This window comes from Buteo buteo, chromosome 1 (genome assembly GCF_964188355.1).
Source record: "Buteo buteo chromosome 1, bButBut1.hap1.1, whole genome shotgun sequence".
NCBI classification, from domain to species: Eukaryota; Metazoa; Chordata; class Aves; order Accipitriformes; family Accipitridae; genus Buteo; species Buteo buteo.
In genome coordinates, this window is record NC_134171.1 from 36,194,720 (window position 1) to 36,211,509 (window position 16,790).

Below are 16,790 nucleotides of genomic sequence, written 5' to 3' on the forward strand. Positions count from 1 at the left end.
TGCATTTTCAGTATTTATTGAAGCAATGGATATCTACTGATGCTGTGTACGTATGACTCACCAGTCTCTCATTCTTACAAAAGGACGTTTCTTTTACCAGAAGGATACTTCAATCAATATTATGTAACGGTACTCAAAATATACTGCTGTGTACTGTGCTGTCACTATTTTAAAAGCATTGTTGACTGCCTACATTCAATTAGAATTGAATGTACCTTTCACAAATGTTGATGTCATTTTGAACTAAGAGGGTTACTTTTGAAAAAAAAATGCATTCTGTAGCTGCTCATGCCTTAATAAAAGTATGCAATGTATTAAAGATGTTTCTTAAACATTTACTCAGAAGTACTAAGAAAAAGTAGAAGTATTAACATTAGGATAATTAGAAATCACCTCTAGTTGTTATAGTTTAAAAGAAATACTTAATGACACCTGAACTGTACTTCTGAAAATGCTATTCTCAAAGTATCAGTAATGGTTTGGGGAAAATTACATTAATATTAATTGTATGATTTAATAACCTGTGACAGGCTCAATAACAGAGCACCATAAGTAACATAACTTTAGCAGGTCAAATGCAAGTTGCCTTCATGAATGTAATGATTCAGATCTGTCTTAATGTTTGACATTTAAGCCACAAGCCAGAACCTGATACAGTTTCATTTTTCAAATGTCTTTCCTGCTGTTCTGATTCATGTAGTAATGATTTCAGACACCCGTGCTCACTGAAATGATACCCTATAATCCAGATGATGGCACAGACATTTTTCTTTCCAGTCTATTCATACCCTGGTTCTCTGTTGTGCTTATTTATTTAAATTCCCATATTTTTCTTATTTTTGAAGTTGCCTCCCCAAGCACTGTCCCCACTTTCCAGACACCTTTCCTCCTCTTGGTCACACACTGATCAAAAGATTCTCCAGGCTGCCACTAGTGACTGGTTTTCAAGGACTGTTGGTTTCTCACCTTCAAGCGTGTGCACCTTACCTCCTCCACCATTTCCAGACAGTTTTCTTTGTGACTTAGAAGAACTCAATTCTTTGGCATTAACAATACCCCAATCTGTAGCAATCTCCCCAGGTAACAGCATTCTCCAAGTTAAGGATGATCACTTTATTCCAAATACAGAGGTCTCTCTCAGCTCTCCTACAGCTCTTCCTCTGTCCTTTCTTCTGTCTACCTCTGTCTCATCTTCAGCCAGCTCATCTCATGACATAGCATGTAAGCATACCAGCAGCAATACCAAACCAGGAAAAGATAAAGACTTGAGAGTTATACTTGACTCTTCAGTTATCGAAGTACCTGGAGACTTGTCAGATACTACAAGAGAAGGTGAACATGTTGGCGCTATCTGTAACATCCCTTCGCCACATGAAGGTGGTTCCGTCTCCAGAGTGCTAGCTGCAACTGCTGAAAATGAAGAGGAAATCTGTACTGCAGATCTGTCAGTTAATACAGGGGATCAGTCAAAGCCTCAAGAACCAGATTTCTACAGAGGAGCACAAGACACAACAGAAGAACTGACAAGACTCTATATAGAGGAGGATCTGGGACAAGACAATTTAGAATTCCCAGTAGCAAGTGGAGGAGACTCCATGGTATGTTATGAAGGATACACTTCACCGAATATTGATAAGGTATTTCAATTTTGGAAAAACCTGGCTTCTGTGTTCAGATAGCTTACTCCATATAATTACTCTCTGCCTTTTCTTGTATTTACGTTTGTATTGCGCACAGGCACAGTTTGATACTATTGTATTCGATAAAAATTGCCGGTGTTAGGGGATAGTCCCTTCTCAGAAGCAGGCATATACACCATTGTAAGTTCTACAGTGTATCAATTCTGCTGGTCCTTTCCCTTTTGTCCTTGCTAGCTGCCATCAAGCTTCTGATGTGAAAAGCCAGTGAACCATTTTCCTCACTGGCCCATTACATGCCACCCCTTTTGAGCCAGAGGCCCCAGCAAGCAAATGCTATGAACATCCTTCAGAGGGAGGGACATGCTTCCTGCAGAGACTCAGTGGTTTGTACTTCACATGTGTCACTTCACCAGCTGATATATTTATAGTAGTTATGAGAATGCGACTAATAATAACAGATCAGATTATGTTTGGCAGTTAAACAAATGCTTCCCCTAAAGCCCTCCCCAATTCCTCTTTGGGACAGTACAACACTGAACTATCCCAAATGTGTGCTAGCCATTAAATGGCAGAATATTGCTACACAGTTTGTGTGGTTTCTAGGCAAAGTTTTAGAACAGACTTTTTCTGCCCAGCACTTATTTAACAGACTCTTCAGGCAGTTGCTTTGGCTGGCACATGCAAACGTGTAAATCAGATGCTTAGGACAATATGTTTTAGGCCAAATGTAAAGCTAGTTAATTAGCAAGATTTTGCAGGCTGCCTCTACCGTTACTTGACCTGAAAAACACAGGAGAAAACCCTAAGAATAGAGATGAAGTCCACGGCCACAAATGGCAACTTGTTTTGATTTCTGAAGGAAGAATTTTCATCCAGAAGAGTAGACTGACTAATAATAAAATTAGCATCACATTTCTGACTGTTCAGGTTAGTTACATGACTCCTTATTGAGTGTTTTATGTCCTTCACAGCTGGTTTTATAGTACAATTCTTGTTTTTCTTAAACATTTAAGCCAGCTCTACTTTCTGTGGGAACATCAGGAGACTCCGATCCTCCTTTCCACCTTTCTTCTAATCTTCCATTTCACTCTGCCAAGGCACCAACTTCTCCCTCTGTTCCTACAACATCCCCGTCTACTGCTTCCCTCTCACCCCCTCTCCTTTCTAAACCCTTACATCAGCAGGAGAAAGACTCACCAAAGTTAAAGGTAACTGCACATCTTGAGTATGGATTGTTGCAAATCTTCATGTATACTAAATTACTGCAAGGCTAACACTGAGTTTGATCTTTTCCAGTGTATTGTTTCCTTTACTAATATTAAATAACATAGTATTAAGATAGGCCTTCTTCAAATGAAACACAAAGTAAAGCTGTAACCATTATGATACAATGAAATAGCTTAAGGAGATAGCAGGCAAGAAAGCAGAAAGCCTTCAACTCAGTTTCAAGTCCATACCAGGACATCAGCAACTCCTACTTAATTGAAAGAAACAGAATCATATTCAAGTACACAGAAACTAAGTTTAAAAGTGTTTTCAATTTCAATCCAAAGCCTGGGAGAACAGTCGTAAATTTCACAGTAAAGCAACACTGCAAAGGGTCATGTTCTAAATACCAATTCTGTCAGTCAAGGACTGGACAAAGATTATTCCCTCTTCAGGACTACACTTTGTACAGAGCATTGCAGCTCTGTGGCAGAAAAATCTGGAAAGTTGCTCTAGACAGACAAAGTCAATTCCCAGTGCTGACTTCCAGAATGTCCATTTGCTCATGAAAAGGAGAAAAAGTCATGTAAAAAAATTTGAGAAACTATCCTAGAAGAAGTGATCATTACATTTATGAAAAAAAAAAACCACCCATATTTTTTTTAAAAATTTACCACATCTTACAATGTATGTTCATGGAAAACCCAGACGTAATGGACTTAAGTCTTAAGGTCCACCAGATCTGCTGGTTTCTTTCTGAAGTAGGGGAGAGCCATAAGGATTCTTTCCAGGGCATGAATCTGTCATGGACTTAGGTATGTTTCACCTCAAGAAGGGTTAAAACACAGTGTGCATTCATTTCTGCAACTTTGAATAATTTATCAGCTGTGCAGTCCTTTTGATAGGTACTTTTTGCTTAGCCTAACCAACAAAATTCAGAAAATTCCTCATCTACACTGAAATTCTTTTTAGGCGACCCTGATACTATGTACCCTTGTTTGAGCAAGGCATGTTAATCCCAGCTGGAGGAAAAAAAAAAAAAAGAGAGAGGGAAGGAATACTTGTTTTGAGAGTTAAAAGATCTGCTCCTGGGAACCTCCTAGACAGTGTACTGCTCACTGCTCTTCACTGGGCATGGCAGGAAGGAAGACTCTAAGTAACCAAGGAGATGACTCCATCTTGCAGACACAAGAGCCTGAGTACTGAGAAGAACTAGAGGTCTGGGGTGGGGGTTGTTACAGAGTTCTAGCTCTTAATTATTGTTTTCAAACCTGGATTATTTTTTAAGTCTAGGGAACAGATTCCTTTGTAAACTTAATCAGTACAGACTTATCTATTTGAAAATTGTTGAAATTATTAGATACAGTCCTACCAACGACAGATTTTTTTGTACAATATTTCCAAAATGAGATAAAGATCTATTTCCTCCCAAGTGTAAGCAAACCATTTTCAGCAGTCAACACTGACTGCATTGCCAGGATAGAGAGTTGGATTAAAGTAAGTGGAGCCAGGTTTTGGCTGTCATCATTTCTTGCTCCTTAGTCTACAGGCTGGACTTGAGAAGGAAGGACAGTTCCTATCCTCTTCTCTTTGTGCATGTTGTCCGTGATTAAAGCCTGCTCTCAACTGCAACAGCAGAAAGAACATGAGACATTTCCAGGACTCAAGTATCACAAGTGAAGGGAAGTTCTTCAGAGAGTTCTTGAAACTGTATACTGATACTTTGGTAATTTTTGTTGATATAAAAATACACACATATATATGCATATGTGTGTATATATATTTGGAATGTGGCTCAAATCTAAAGCATGACTAGGGCTTTGGGCAGTAGAATACAAGGAGCTATGGGTGGGAAGTGTCACTTTGTTCCATGTTGATGGGAGGGATGTGTCCTCCAAAGGAAGAACTCTGAAGACACTTCCCAAGGAGAAATGCTGATGTTTTCCTGCCTCCTTGGCCTCCCATGATATCCTTTTTTTTTTTTTTTTTTTTTTTTTTTTTAATTCACCCTCTCAGCTCCTAAGAGGGGGCTTTTCTGTCTTGTCACATTCTACTGGCAAACAGTCACAAATAACAAAGAAAAGGTTTCCAGTGTCAGCACTCCACTCCTCTCACATTCTCCCCAACTCACCCCTGCCCCTGAGAATTCACATTTGCTGTGCACACACCCTTAGGAGCCAAATTCTGACAACTATTTAGCTGATTTATAGTGATATTAACAAAACAAGGATTTTTCCTTGAAGTACTTTCCATCAAGTATTTACTTGCTTTCTAAATGCAAATTTAAGGCCCATGTTCTGTTTAACAGCAAGGAATTACGACATTTGTCATTGGCATCTCGAAAATAGTTTTTCTGTTCTGTGCTGTTGAGCTTTTCTATATTATTAACTGAGCTACTTCAGTGGGTACAATTACAATAACTTTTCTTACTCCAACTGCATACACTGTGTGTGATTAATCTTTTAACCGTAATGTGTAAGGGCATCTGCCAGAGCAGCAAACCCTTGGAAAAAAGATATAGTGGCAACAATGAAAATACCATAGACTAGTAGTACCATTATTTGCACCTGTAACACAATTGGTTTTCGTGATCAAGAAAAGCATGTCCAGTTTGCATGTATGAATGAAGCAAGAAAAATCCCATGATGCTTCACCCTTAAACTCTTACTTGACTCAGTTTTTGTGGTTCTTCTAGGCTAATTTAAAGAGAGAGATATTTGTTATGGGTAAACCTCCTCGTAGCCCAGTGATGACTAAGAGATCCTGCAGCTCACCTGTCAGAGGTCACAGCTATTCACACAGGGTATGGTATTGGATGCCCAGTGTGCAATAACAGCATTTCCATAGAAAAGGAGTTCAATGTCTAGTCTTTCAGTATTTTGCTTTTGCCCAAGTGTCTCAATACTATCAGTATGCCGTGTTTTCTTCCTGTTGTGCTTCTGTGCTATGTCTGAGTAAAGCCAACAGGTCTGTGTGTGCCAAAACTTTTTTCATAAATCCATTAGTGTATTGTATCTCTGCAGTACTGCATAGTATTTCCAGTGCTACAAGATTTGAGAGATCAAAGTTCTTCATATTTAGCCTGTTTTTTCCTAAATTACTCCTCTGTTTCAAAGCATTTCTAGTTTATTAAAATCACAGTTTCTAAGAGTCAAGAATTTATCCTTCATTGCATGTACACAGGCTGAATTCTTGTTTTTGAAGCCATGCCCTTCTTTTCAAAATGTTTTGTTGCTGCTATATTATGTTCACTCAGCACTGTCCCTCTTTATCCAAGCACTGTTATTCCAGGCTGTCATACTCTTTAGCCTTTTCCTTCATATCTGTAGTATAACAGTAACATAACTGTAACAATTTTACCTAGCAAGAAAGTCAGATTGTGTAGAGTTTACATGTGTTTCACTCAAAAAGGTGATCTAAATTATGAAAAAAAACCAACCTAAACTATGAGAATGAGAATTTATGGGTTATGTTTTACTTTCAGTTTAGGACTAAATTATTCTTTGCATTGGTTTCTTAACATTTGGCTCTTAAAACTGATAATGGGATAAACTGTTTTCATTGCTGTTGCTGCTGATTTTAGTTTATAGTCTTTCCTGGTGGTTCCCTTTTTAAAATTTGAATTTTAATTTAAGATATGCAGGTTTGTGTAACTTTTCAAAGTCTTGGCTTTTTGGCAGGCCTCTGTTTGCTACCAGGTATGAGGGGACAGTGTTTTCTTCATTACTGAAGAGAGACAAATCAATCATAGGAAGGCCAGGATTCTTGTAGTAGCGGATCAACACCATCCCAAAGAACATCCAACTGGGAATAAGATCCATAAAAAAAGGGGATTAAGCCTTATTTTAATTTTGCATGTTTCCCCAAATGAATGGCATGTAATCAATGTATCGAGAGGACTGTACTGGTCAGTGTTTAGTGCACTTGTGTATTTGATTCCAAAACTACAAGAGCACATTGTACACCTAATTTGCATGTTCAGGACTATACAGAACTATTATATGCAAGTGCATATCTATCATGCATGAAAATCAGGTGTACAACTGGGACCACTGACTTGACTCCACACTTTTTAATGTTTGGGGGATTAGGCCCTACATTTTTTCCCAGCAAACACGATAGTGTAGTGAACTGAGCCATAGCTGGAAACTAGAAATCCCAAGCACCAAGAGCGACCTACCAATAGGGTGATGCATTTCATGATATCTCTTGAGCACAATTAGCCAGACCTTGCAACAGTCCCCATTCTAGCCAATGCCACTGTATATGGGAATGAGAGCTTAGGGAAAGAAAACAGGGAGAAAGCTTCTTGATGTCAGCTGCGGTACTACTGACGAATGCATTTGCATAGAGAACAAGCTCCGAGGTCCCACAGATTACTTCACTCTGGTTTTCCCAGATTCTAATTCCGTCAAAGTTTTCTCTGTAGCAATAACATAGAGTTGAAAATCTTCACTCACCTTGATTTTCTATCATCTGTTTCTACAGTAGTTAACTAGCAATAAAACATTTTAAAGCATTGCAGCATATGCAGAAAAAGAAGATAATACTGACCTATCTAATTTCTTCCTGGCTTGGTATATGTTCAAAGCATTAAATCATTTGTAGTATTGTTTAGGACATTGACTTTTATTGTTTGCAAGAAAAATCCTTAACCTTGGTTGAGTTCTCTTGCATCTCTGACTATCTTTGGCATTCAGCTCAGTTACGGACCTGATGAAAGATTAGCAGAGAGTAAGGTCAGATTCCAATCCAAATACCAAGCAATCTGCCCAGTGGAATATTCTCTTCTTACTTGACAAGCCAACTGTTGAAGGGGGTTTAATAAGAACTGAAGTGTCTGATTTGCAGTCTTTATTATTGGATTCTTCAGTAAAAATTATCCATCTTTCTTGTACACTGGCAGAGGAGAGTTAAATGAGGGAGAGAAGAGAGTCAAAGAGTATAAAAGAATTTTTTTTTACTTTGAAAACCTCTTTCCCACCTAGCTGTCATTAATACTAATAAAATTCCTGTAATCTACCTGCCTGCATCTTTAGTCACCTTTTTAAAATTATACTCGACAGACTGTAAAAATGAAGTGGAGAATGTTCACAATATTTTCTACATGTACACATATAAACATGATGAAAAGAAATCTAACTACTTCAATTTCATCTGGAGATGTTATGGGGAAGGAGGGGGGAACACACAGTGCATTTTTCATTCAATTGATATCATCAGGCTGTAGGTTATTTACCACAGCCTTCTCCCATGGAAGACCGCATCATCTTCAACAGTAAACTGAAGCAATATGAACTGAAACACTCAAACTTGAGAAAAAAGAGAACCATGGAGCAATAAGACAAATCCCATGGCTTCAAGATCAGGTTGCAGTTTACTCAATTCATGAAAGAAAGTGCTATGAGCTGCATTTGATATCCACACTCCCAAAACAGATACGGTTTCCAGACTTGTACCAGACTGTCAGTCTCTACAGCATGACCGTAGGGCATCCTCAGTCAACAGAGAACATGATCACTGCTCACATCAAGAGCTCTCCCGAGCAGCTGCTCCTGCACTGTTTCTGGCCCCAGCCAGATTCTAATCGGTTTAAGTCAATGTCTTTCTAATAAAGATATAGTTTCTGTAGGAGGTTAATATTTTTTACTTCCATTGCGTCCAGATTTATTGGATTATTAGTGGTGGGTAATGCTCCGTTAAGAAGGAGAGTAGTTGCTTTCATAAAGCTTTGCACTGGAAATACAAACTACTTTTTCCTCTGAAGTAAAAGTGTTAATTGTTATTTTCACATAATTACATGCTTTCTTTCAAAAATTCTTTCTGCTCTTTACCTCCCAACAGCCTGCATGGCTTTGTGCTCCCCCTTGAGATGAAACAGAATTAATTAAAGCATAGCATGTTACGCCTGCCAAGTTAGTACTCTGTGTGTGTGTAATGTAAATTGGTATGTTGTTTGTCTATGAATATTCTAAATTCTGCCATTAAGTATAGGAGATTTTATTTCTGCTTATCTAAAAATATGCTTCACCCAAGGAATGCATAATGTTCATCAGTTGCATCTGAGTTTTCTAATGCTATTTCTCTTTCAGAGTAAAGAGGCAGAAGGGTTCTGTTCCAACTTTATACTATACTATAAATAGAATGGACTGTTGATAAAGTTCACAGTTTTGTTTTATTTTTTCTTATGTCCTCCAAAAATCAGATCTTTAAACTTGCCAAGATTCTGTTGCTTGCCATGTCTCTTAAGAATTTATTGTGAGTTGGAGGAGGGGCAGGAGGGAGTGTTGTTTTACGCAAGGTAGAATATGAACTCTCAAGCAACTATGTATCATGCCCCTATCCAGCTATTTGGACCTTCGACTATAAATCTTTATTACATTTCAAATCATTTCATTTCAGCCACAGCGCCCTGTGCTTGCTCATGAAAACATACACAGTGGGGGGGAACCGTAAGTATACTTCTTGTCTACTAAACCAAAACCTAACATTTAAGCAATAGCCGGCACATCATCAAATAATTTGTTAACCTGCCAAGTACAATTATAAAGAGACTTCAGAAATTTACAGATAACCACATGATGTAGGAAGATATCCAAGACAGTCCCAGAGGGCAAAGCCTTGTTTAATTTACATCAGATTCAGACAGACACGCCAACTTAGTTCTCCATCATTTATACTTAAAGGGGATAATAATTGTGTAAAAATAAAGTTTGACTTTTTTTATTCTCTCCATTTTTACGTCTCAGCAGAATGCCAGTTAAAGATTTAACATTAATTCAACTCATCTGCTTTACTGACTTGACACAAATTATTCAGAAACAGTTCTGGATGTGAATAGAGAGAAAAAAAACAACTTGATAATGTTGATTATAGGAACACAGGCTTACACTTTTTCATGTCATTTACACGTGCTATTTAAAAATTAGATACAAGAAAGCCTTTCTGAAAGCTGGAGAACCTAGATCTCAAGTCTTATTTTTACAAACAATGTAAGCACTTGGGTTAAAACACATAAAGCTATTTGTGCAAGATTGTAAGATTGTTTTGATCCCCCCCCAAGTCTTGCACTCAGGTCCTGCTTCAGTGATCACTGAAACCAGTAGCCATTCTTCCTCTAGCATCAGTGGAGTATGCCCTAACAGATGAATTCTCCTAAACATAACTAAGGCTTTGCATCTAAAAATATTTAAAAGTTTACCTGTTAGTCACTTGAAGAAATGGCAAGAGAGGAGAGAGGGGCAAAAAGTTACCAAATAACTATAACACAGATAATATATAATGAAAATTGGACATTTGGGTTTCAATCTCACTAAAACCACGAGCTCCTGTTGGTTTTGTTGAGCATACTGAAGCACCTAACTCTGTTTTGTAAGCAATAATCATCTAATTACTGTTGTTCAATATAGTTTAAATAGTTCATGACTAAATTTACTTATTCCCAAAATTAAAAATAGAAATTTATTTAAATTGCCAACCAACCATTCTTTGTCTTGAATATGTATTCTGTTAGTGTTATAAATGGTAGTGGAGTTTTCATATTTAAGAAATTCTTAGATTAGCAAAGAAAGAATGAAATTACTACAAAGAAGTTATTAAAATGGACTCTCTAGAAATGACTAATGTTAGATTTCTAAAGTACGAAGTGTGCTAATTGGGAAGTTCTTGTTACTGTATTTGAGTAAAGTAATTGGCTTGAATCCTATTCATGACACATTACATCTGCAACTCCTGTAGCTTTGGAAGCTGCATTTAATCAGTTTTGGAATATCATCCTAGCTCTGTTTTCCTGGAATAATGATAAGCATGACAGAAAATGTTATTGCCATTTAATTTTTTGCACAGATTGTTCTTTCTCCTGCTACACAAATTATGAGAGGTAATTGCTTAAATAACCAGTCCCGTTCCATTTTGTTAGTGTGATTAAAATATATTTCAGATTTGGGGAGATAACTGCCAATCATGAGAAATTAAGTTAAAATCTTTTTTTTTTTTTCTTGGAACAGTGTCTTTTTTTTTTTGTTCTCCAAACCAGCAATGTGAAAAATAAGTGTAGCTTATTCAAGGTGACCATCATTACACTAACCCTAGCACCAGTCTGTATAAAGGATTTTCAAAGGGGACTTTCAGAAGCAGGATTTTTTTACTGAAATAAACATCCCATTTAAGCCATGGAAACTTTGCCTGAATGATACAGAGCTAATGGAAATATTCATTACCAACACACCAAAGGGGGAGTTACTTTGTTTTTATTGGAGGAAGTGTAAATGGCATTAAGGTTTTAAAGTCAGTGAACTGTTAAGAGGGAAAAAAGGACGTGATTATGTTTTGTTTCGATATTTTGAAATTAAAACTATTTCCTTTGTACCATTTCTGCAGTTGTACCCTGCATCTTACATGTGGTTGGTCATAGCTGGGGCACAGATGGTTAGAAAAAAAGGCAGATTCTGATTCTGCAGAACTCACAGGCTTTAGCAGCAATCTTCCCATGGGCTGTCAGCCCAAGCACCTTCAGTTACCCCTATTAAGAGTTTATTGCCATTCTTCCAATTCCAACAAACTCAATTAAAAGCTGACAAGGAATGAAAGATAATAGATTTAGTAATCTCATACCTCTTTCCATTTATCCACCTTACATCCTTCAACCTGCAGCCCCTGGCCAGGGTGGAGGTACAAGTCGGTGTCTGAATACTGTTTTGAGTTTCCATCCTTATGTCCCCTGACTCGATTCAAGCCTCTCCCTCACTCTCAGAGATATTTATATATATATAATCAGTTTTAACCAGGGAAGGGGTTACAGCTGTATGTTTCCAAATAGCAATTGCTTGCTACCTTCCCCACAGAGGAAGGCACCTCTTTGACGTGCAGAGCTCCTATAGTGCCAAGCCCGTCCTCAGCAGTTGCTACTGCGGCGCCCAGGGAGGTCCCCCCGTCCCAGCGGCAGCGCGCCTGAGCCAGGAGAGCCCTGGGCACCCCGACTGCCGAAGGATGCCTGGCACCTCGCTAATGCTGTGCGGCACTTTGCTCTGCTGGGGCAGAGAATGTGAACACTAGGTTCAGCTTTCCAGAGCTTAAAGGCAGAGCCAGTTTTAGGTACTGATCACAGCAGGTTAAGGGGCTAGCGCATCTGCAGACTCCCCTCTAGAAGTCCTCCGTTTTGGTGACTCAACTATAAAATAATGCTAAAACAAAAATACTAGAATTCTGTGTTCAAAGCAACTGGTTGAGGAGGCAGCAGGCTTGCCTTGAGTCCCCACAGCCTTCAATGTCTGATGAGTTACCTTTCCAATACAGTTTTGTTTATTTACTATAATAAGTACCTAGCCCTGAAGTCCACCAGGCAAAATAAACCCTTTTCCCTTATATTTGCAAGAAGTGTTACTTACTAGTTAATGTTTAAACCAGCTCCTTTACTTCAGCAAAGGTGCAAAGAACTCTTACTTCTTTTTAAAATGCATCATTTGTCCTATTTAAGGTTTCAGGCTCTATATAACTATACTCCTAGGAACGAAGATGAATTGGAGCTCAAAGAGGGAGATGTCATTGATGTGATGGAAAAATGTGATGATGGATGGTTTGTGGGTATGTTTTAATTTGGTTGCTTTTTCATTTTAGTTTGTTGGGTTTTTTTTCTCCTGACCTTTGCTGCCTTCTTTGCTTGGTGCCTTTCAAACAAAGTAATTTTTGGTATTCAGTGTAATAAACCTGAACCTGGCTTTATCAGGAGAAATCCCAACCAAAATCCACTGAAATTAGTGGGCAATTTTACACTTTTGTCTTTTGGAATTGATGGACACAAATTGACATGTGCCTCCAGTTTGTTGTACAGCACTGTTGTCATTCTCATGTGACACAAAATGGACAATGTATTAAGGCTCTCTTCATAAAGACCAGGTAATGTAAAACTTAATCGCATGAATACATCTACAGAATTGACTACTTGTGAGAACCAAGTATTGCTGAACAAACAGAGATTCCGTAAGTAGGCTTAATCATTCCATAAACCCTCATGCACATAGTGGCTAACTTAATCACCTAATTAGTCCCCAGCTTTTCAAAAATTCAAATTATTTAAATAGACTTGATGTTGTTGAAATTAAATGATTTCTACGTACCAAGTCAAAACTTTAGCACAGCTTTTAATCAGGCCTAACAATGTAATCAAATATGCATCTTTATTTGCTTTTTCCTTCCTGAAGTTATATTATAAAGAACGGTAGATATTTCTGTTTGTGCAATATTAAACATAAAAATTTAAAGGCCATGCTTACATCGCGATTTCCTGTTGTTATTCCCATCTTTCATCTATTGCTTCTAATTTCAGGAACTTCGAGAAGAACCAAATTCTTTGGTACTTTCCCTGGAAACTATGTCAAGAGGCTGTGAATTTTTTTTTCTACTTATTTATGCTGCATCTCTGCAACACATCTGCATAAAGCTGCTAGAAAACATGCTACGCTGGCCTTCTGTTTTCTTGCTTGCAGTCTCAGATAGAGGCCATCTAGTTCATCCTCATCCCATCCCACCCGCCAAACCGTTCCAGCAGTATTACAGCAACGACCACGGTGTGAATAACTAAGCTTTTCTGAAACAAGAGGAATCATTTCAACATTTAAATACTCCCTGCTTTAAAGTCTTTTCATTTGAAACACAATAGGAAAAGCCTGATGACAGGTACACAGATGAATTGCCATGGGAGGGTGGGAAACTGTTCTTGGTTTGGACATTTGTGGTACTATCATGAAGTCTGATGGGATTTTTTCAGCATGCATGTAATACAGGGGGAAGTTGCTGTTTACTATATTTTAAAAAAATTTTTGAGTTTCCACATTCTTATTAGCTCGGCAGCATTTGTTGCTTTCACTTTGCCGTATCACAGGTTTGCCTATTGTACTGGTTTACAATGTATGACAAATTATAATATAAATTTTTTGCCTGCACTTGTATGTTGTAACATATGCACAGTGATTGTAAAATCTCCAGCAAGCGTGGTGAAAAAATGGAAGAACTGCAAGTGTTCTGAACGGGTGCAATGGTATTGGCTAAACCTTTTTTTCTTTTTTCCCCTAATAAAGCTGTAGTGTTTTCTGTTAAAAGGCAAGAAATGCACGAGGCATAAAACCTCGGGAAAGAGGATTTAATGAAGAGACAGACAATGATATAAGCATAGACAATAATAACCTGCTACTGATGTCTGACATTAAATGATTGTAATCAAAATGTTGTAATAGTAAGCAACATGAAGTTTGAGAGGTTAGTGTTTTTTACGTATCAGGAATCTTAAGAAGCAGGAAGTAAACAGTGTTAGTGCAAAGGGTTGTTGGTTTGGGTTGTTTTTTTTTTTTTTCCTAACATAGCCACCTGAAAAATATTCACAAAAGTATCATGTACTGATTTACTTCACTATATATATATACATATATATGTTAACAAAACCTGAGTTACACATTCTTTTTAGGAATTTAGTACAGAAAAGAAAAGTCACAAGTATTAAAACTGATACATTTTAGAGGTGGGTTTTTCTTTTTTTCCTGAATGAAACAAGTATTTGAAAACATACATTTTCCATAAGCAAAGGTAAGCATAAATAGCAAATGAAATTAAGGCACAGGATGATAATGACTATGGCTTTATAAAAATAAAAATTCAGATTTGGTTTCTTCAGCACCTTATAGATGGCAAAAGCTTCTACTGCATTTCTCATGGGTAAAGGATTGAAATTATCAAAATGTATGTAGTCTCTGTAGCATTTTGTACATATGTTTGCTTTTTTGTACAGAGCCATTTGGTTGTTGATTTTAAAAAAATTAAGTTCCTTATTTGATCTTTGCCCTCTTCACATACAGAACACTTCACTGCATTTTTCTTTTCTTGCTCTATTTACCATAAGCACATCTGGATAGTGCAATTCTGTAAGATAGCATTTTATGCAAAATTTTATTAATTAAAATATGGTTTACCAGCCAAATCTAAATGTACATATGTCTTTATTACTGAGAAATGTCATTAAGACAAAGGTAAAGAAACATCTTTGTGCAGCATACCTTTATTATTGCAGATTTCATGGCAAAAGCTTTATATTCAAAGGCTTTCAATTTTAAACTAGATCTGCATGCAGCTTTGCTGTGAGATTAATACCTATCTTTGATGCCATTTATGATTGAAGACTTAAATATCTGTTGCCTGTGATATTTAAAAAGTACTGTTTCTACTCTGTATCTGATTTTAGAAAAATACAGGTTTTTCATACCTGGCTTTCAGGTAACTGACTTTGAATTCCTACAAGCAAAAGGTCTCTGTGGTTTTTTTTTCTTGAATAGACTTCTAATAAATTTTGCTTGGAGTACACAACTGTTTCCCCCATTATTTCTCAAAATATAAATAATGTATTACTTAAGTGTTGCAAAGCACTTAACTCTTCAAGCTTATATGCAAATAGTTTTGCCTTGTACAGAGATTTTTTTTCTACCACCAAGCATACACTGGTTATATAGGTGGGCAACTAGCATTGCCCACACAGCAATCAGTTGTTCCACTTCAGTGTCATCCCTAAAACACTTGACTGCAAGAGCAATACTATGGACTTCCTGCATTGACTGTGCTAATCTGAGATAATTTTTCTGTTACCAGAGCCACCCTTCACTCCAGCAGCACAAAGGTAAAACACTCAATGGTGAACCCTTTATACCTGGCAAAAGTTCCCACACCCTAATCCTTCAACAAAAGCAAAACAAGAACTCCTCTGTAAAGTGAGAGCATAGAAGCAAGATTTAAGGAAAATAGGTTATTCCTATCTCTAGCAGACTTCCTTGTCTCTAAATTGGAGAGACATGGATTTGACAGATGGACCACTTTGTGGATAAGGAATTGGCTGGATGGTCCCACTCAAAGGAAGAGTTGCAGTCAATGGCTCAACGTCCAAGTGGAGACCAGTGACGAGTGGTGTACCTCAGGGATCAGTACTGGGACCAGCACTGTCTGTCAGCGACAGGGACAGTGTGGTCGAGTGCACCCTCAGCAAGCTTGATGACAACATCAAGCTGTGTGGTGCAGTCGACACGCTGGAGGGAAGGGATGCCATCCAGGGGGACCTTGCCAGGCTTGAGAGGTGGGCCTGTGCCAACCTGATGAAGAAGTTCAACAAGGCCAAGTGCAAGGTCCCACACATGGGGCAGAGCAATCCCAAGCACAAATACAGGCTGGGTGATGAGTGGATTGAGAGTAGCCCTGAGGAGAAGGACTTGGGGGTATTAGTGGATGAAAAACTGAACACGAGCCAGCAATGTATGCTTGTAGCCCAGAAGCCAATCGCATTCTGGGCTGCATCAAAAGAAGCATGGCCAGCAGGTCGAGGGAGGTGATTGTGCCCCTCTACTCTGCTGTCGTGACACCCCACCTGGAGTACTGTGTTCAGCTCTGGGGCCCCCAATGTAAGGAGGACATGGACCTGTTGGAGCAAGTCCAGAGGAGGGCTATGAAGATGATCAGAGGGCTGGAGCACCTCTCCTGTGAAGACAGGCTGAGAGAGTTGGGGTTGTTCAGCCTGGAGAAGAGAAGGCTCTGGGGAGACCTTAGAGCAGCCTTCCACTACCTAAAGCGGGACTACAGGAAAGCTAGGGAGGGACTTTTTACAAGGGCATGTAGCGATGGGACAAGCGGTAACAGTTTTAAACTGAAAGAGGGTAGACTTAGATTAGATATTAAGACAAAAATCCTTTTACTGTGAGGGTGGTGAGGCACTGGGACAGGTTGCCCAGAGAGGTTGTGGATGCCCCATCCCTGGAAGTGTTCAAGGCCAGGTTGGATGGGGCTTTGAGCAACCTGGTCTAGTGGAAGGTGTCCCTGCCCATGGCAGGGATGTTGGAATTAGATGATCTTTAAGGTCCCTTCCAACCCAAACCATTCTATGAAAACAGATTTTTGGGGAGCATCCTATACCTGGGA

At 38.5% G+C, this 16,790-nt stretch overlaps 2 protein-coding genes and 1 long non-coding RNA gene across 26 annotated transcripts in view; 2 read left to right on the plus strand and 1 right to left on the minus strand.

Annotated features, from left to right (window-relative positions):
• Positions 1-15,197, plus strand: part of SORBS2 (sorbin and SH3 domain containing 2) — a 188,346-nt gene extending 173,149 nt beyond the window's left edge. For 21 of the 22 annotated variants that reach the window (XM_075027196.1, XM_075027276.1, XM_075027340.1 and 18 more), the window contains 3 exons: positions 9,249-9,298; positions 12,322-12,428; positions 13,171-15,197. In XM_075027196.1, coding sequence (XP_074883297.1) covers positions 9,249-9,298; positions 12,322-12,428; positions 13,171-13,232 — 219 coding nt within the window. In that variant the 3' untranslated portion in view covers positions 13,233-15,197. The remainder of the gene's footprint in view (positions 1-9,248; positions 9,299-12,321; positions 12,429-13,170) is intronic. The other variant, XM_075027212.1, reaches the window with a different exon arrangement.
• The window catches only part of LOC142030905 (uncharacterized), a 115,881-nt gene that overhangs the window by 49,119 nt on the left and 49,972 nt on the right, over positions 1-16,790 (minus strand). The window lies entirely within an intron of this gene.
• On the plus strand, positions 828-5,553 carry LOC142030899 (uncharacterized; the record flags this gene model as incomplete). Its single annotated transcript, XM_075027402.1, has 2 exons — positions 828-1,637; positions 2,654-5,553. Coding segments are annotated over 2 exons (1,071 nt in total), but the record flags the coding sequence as incomplete, so codon positions are not given.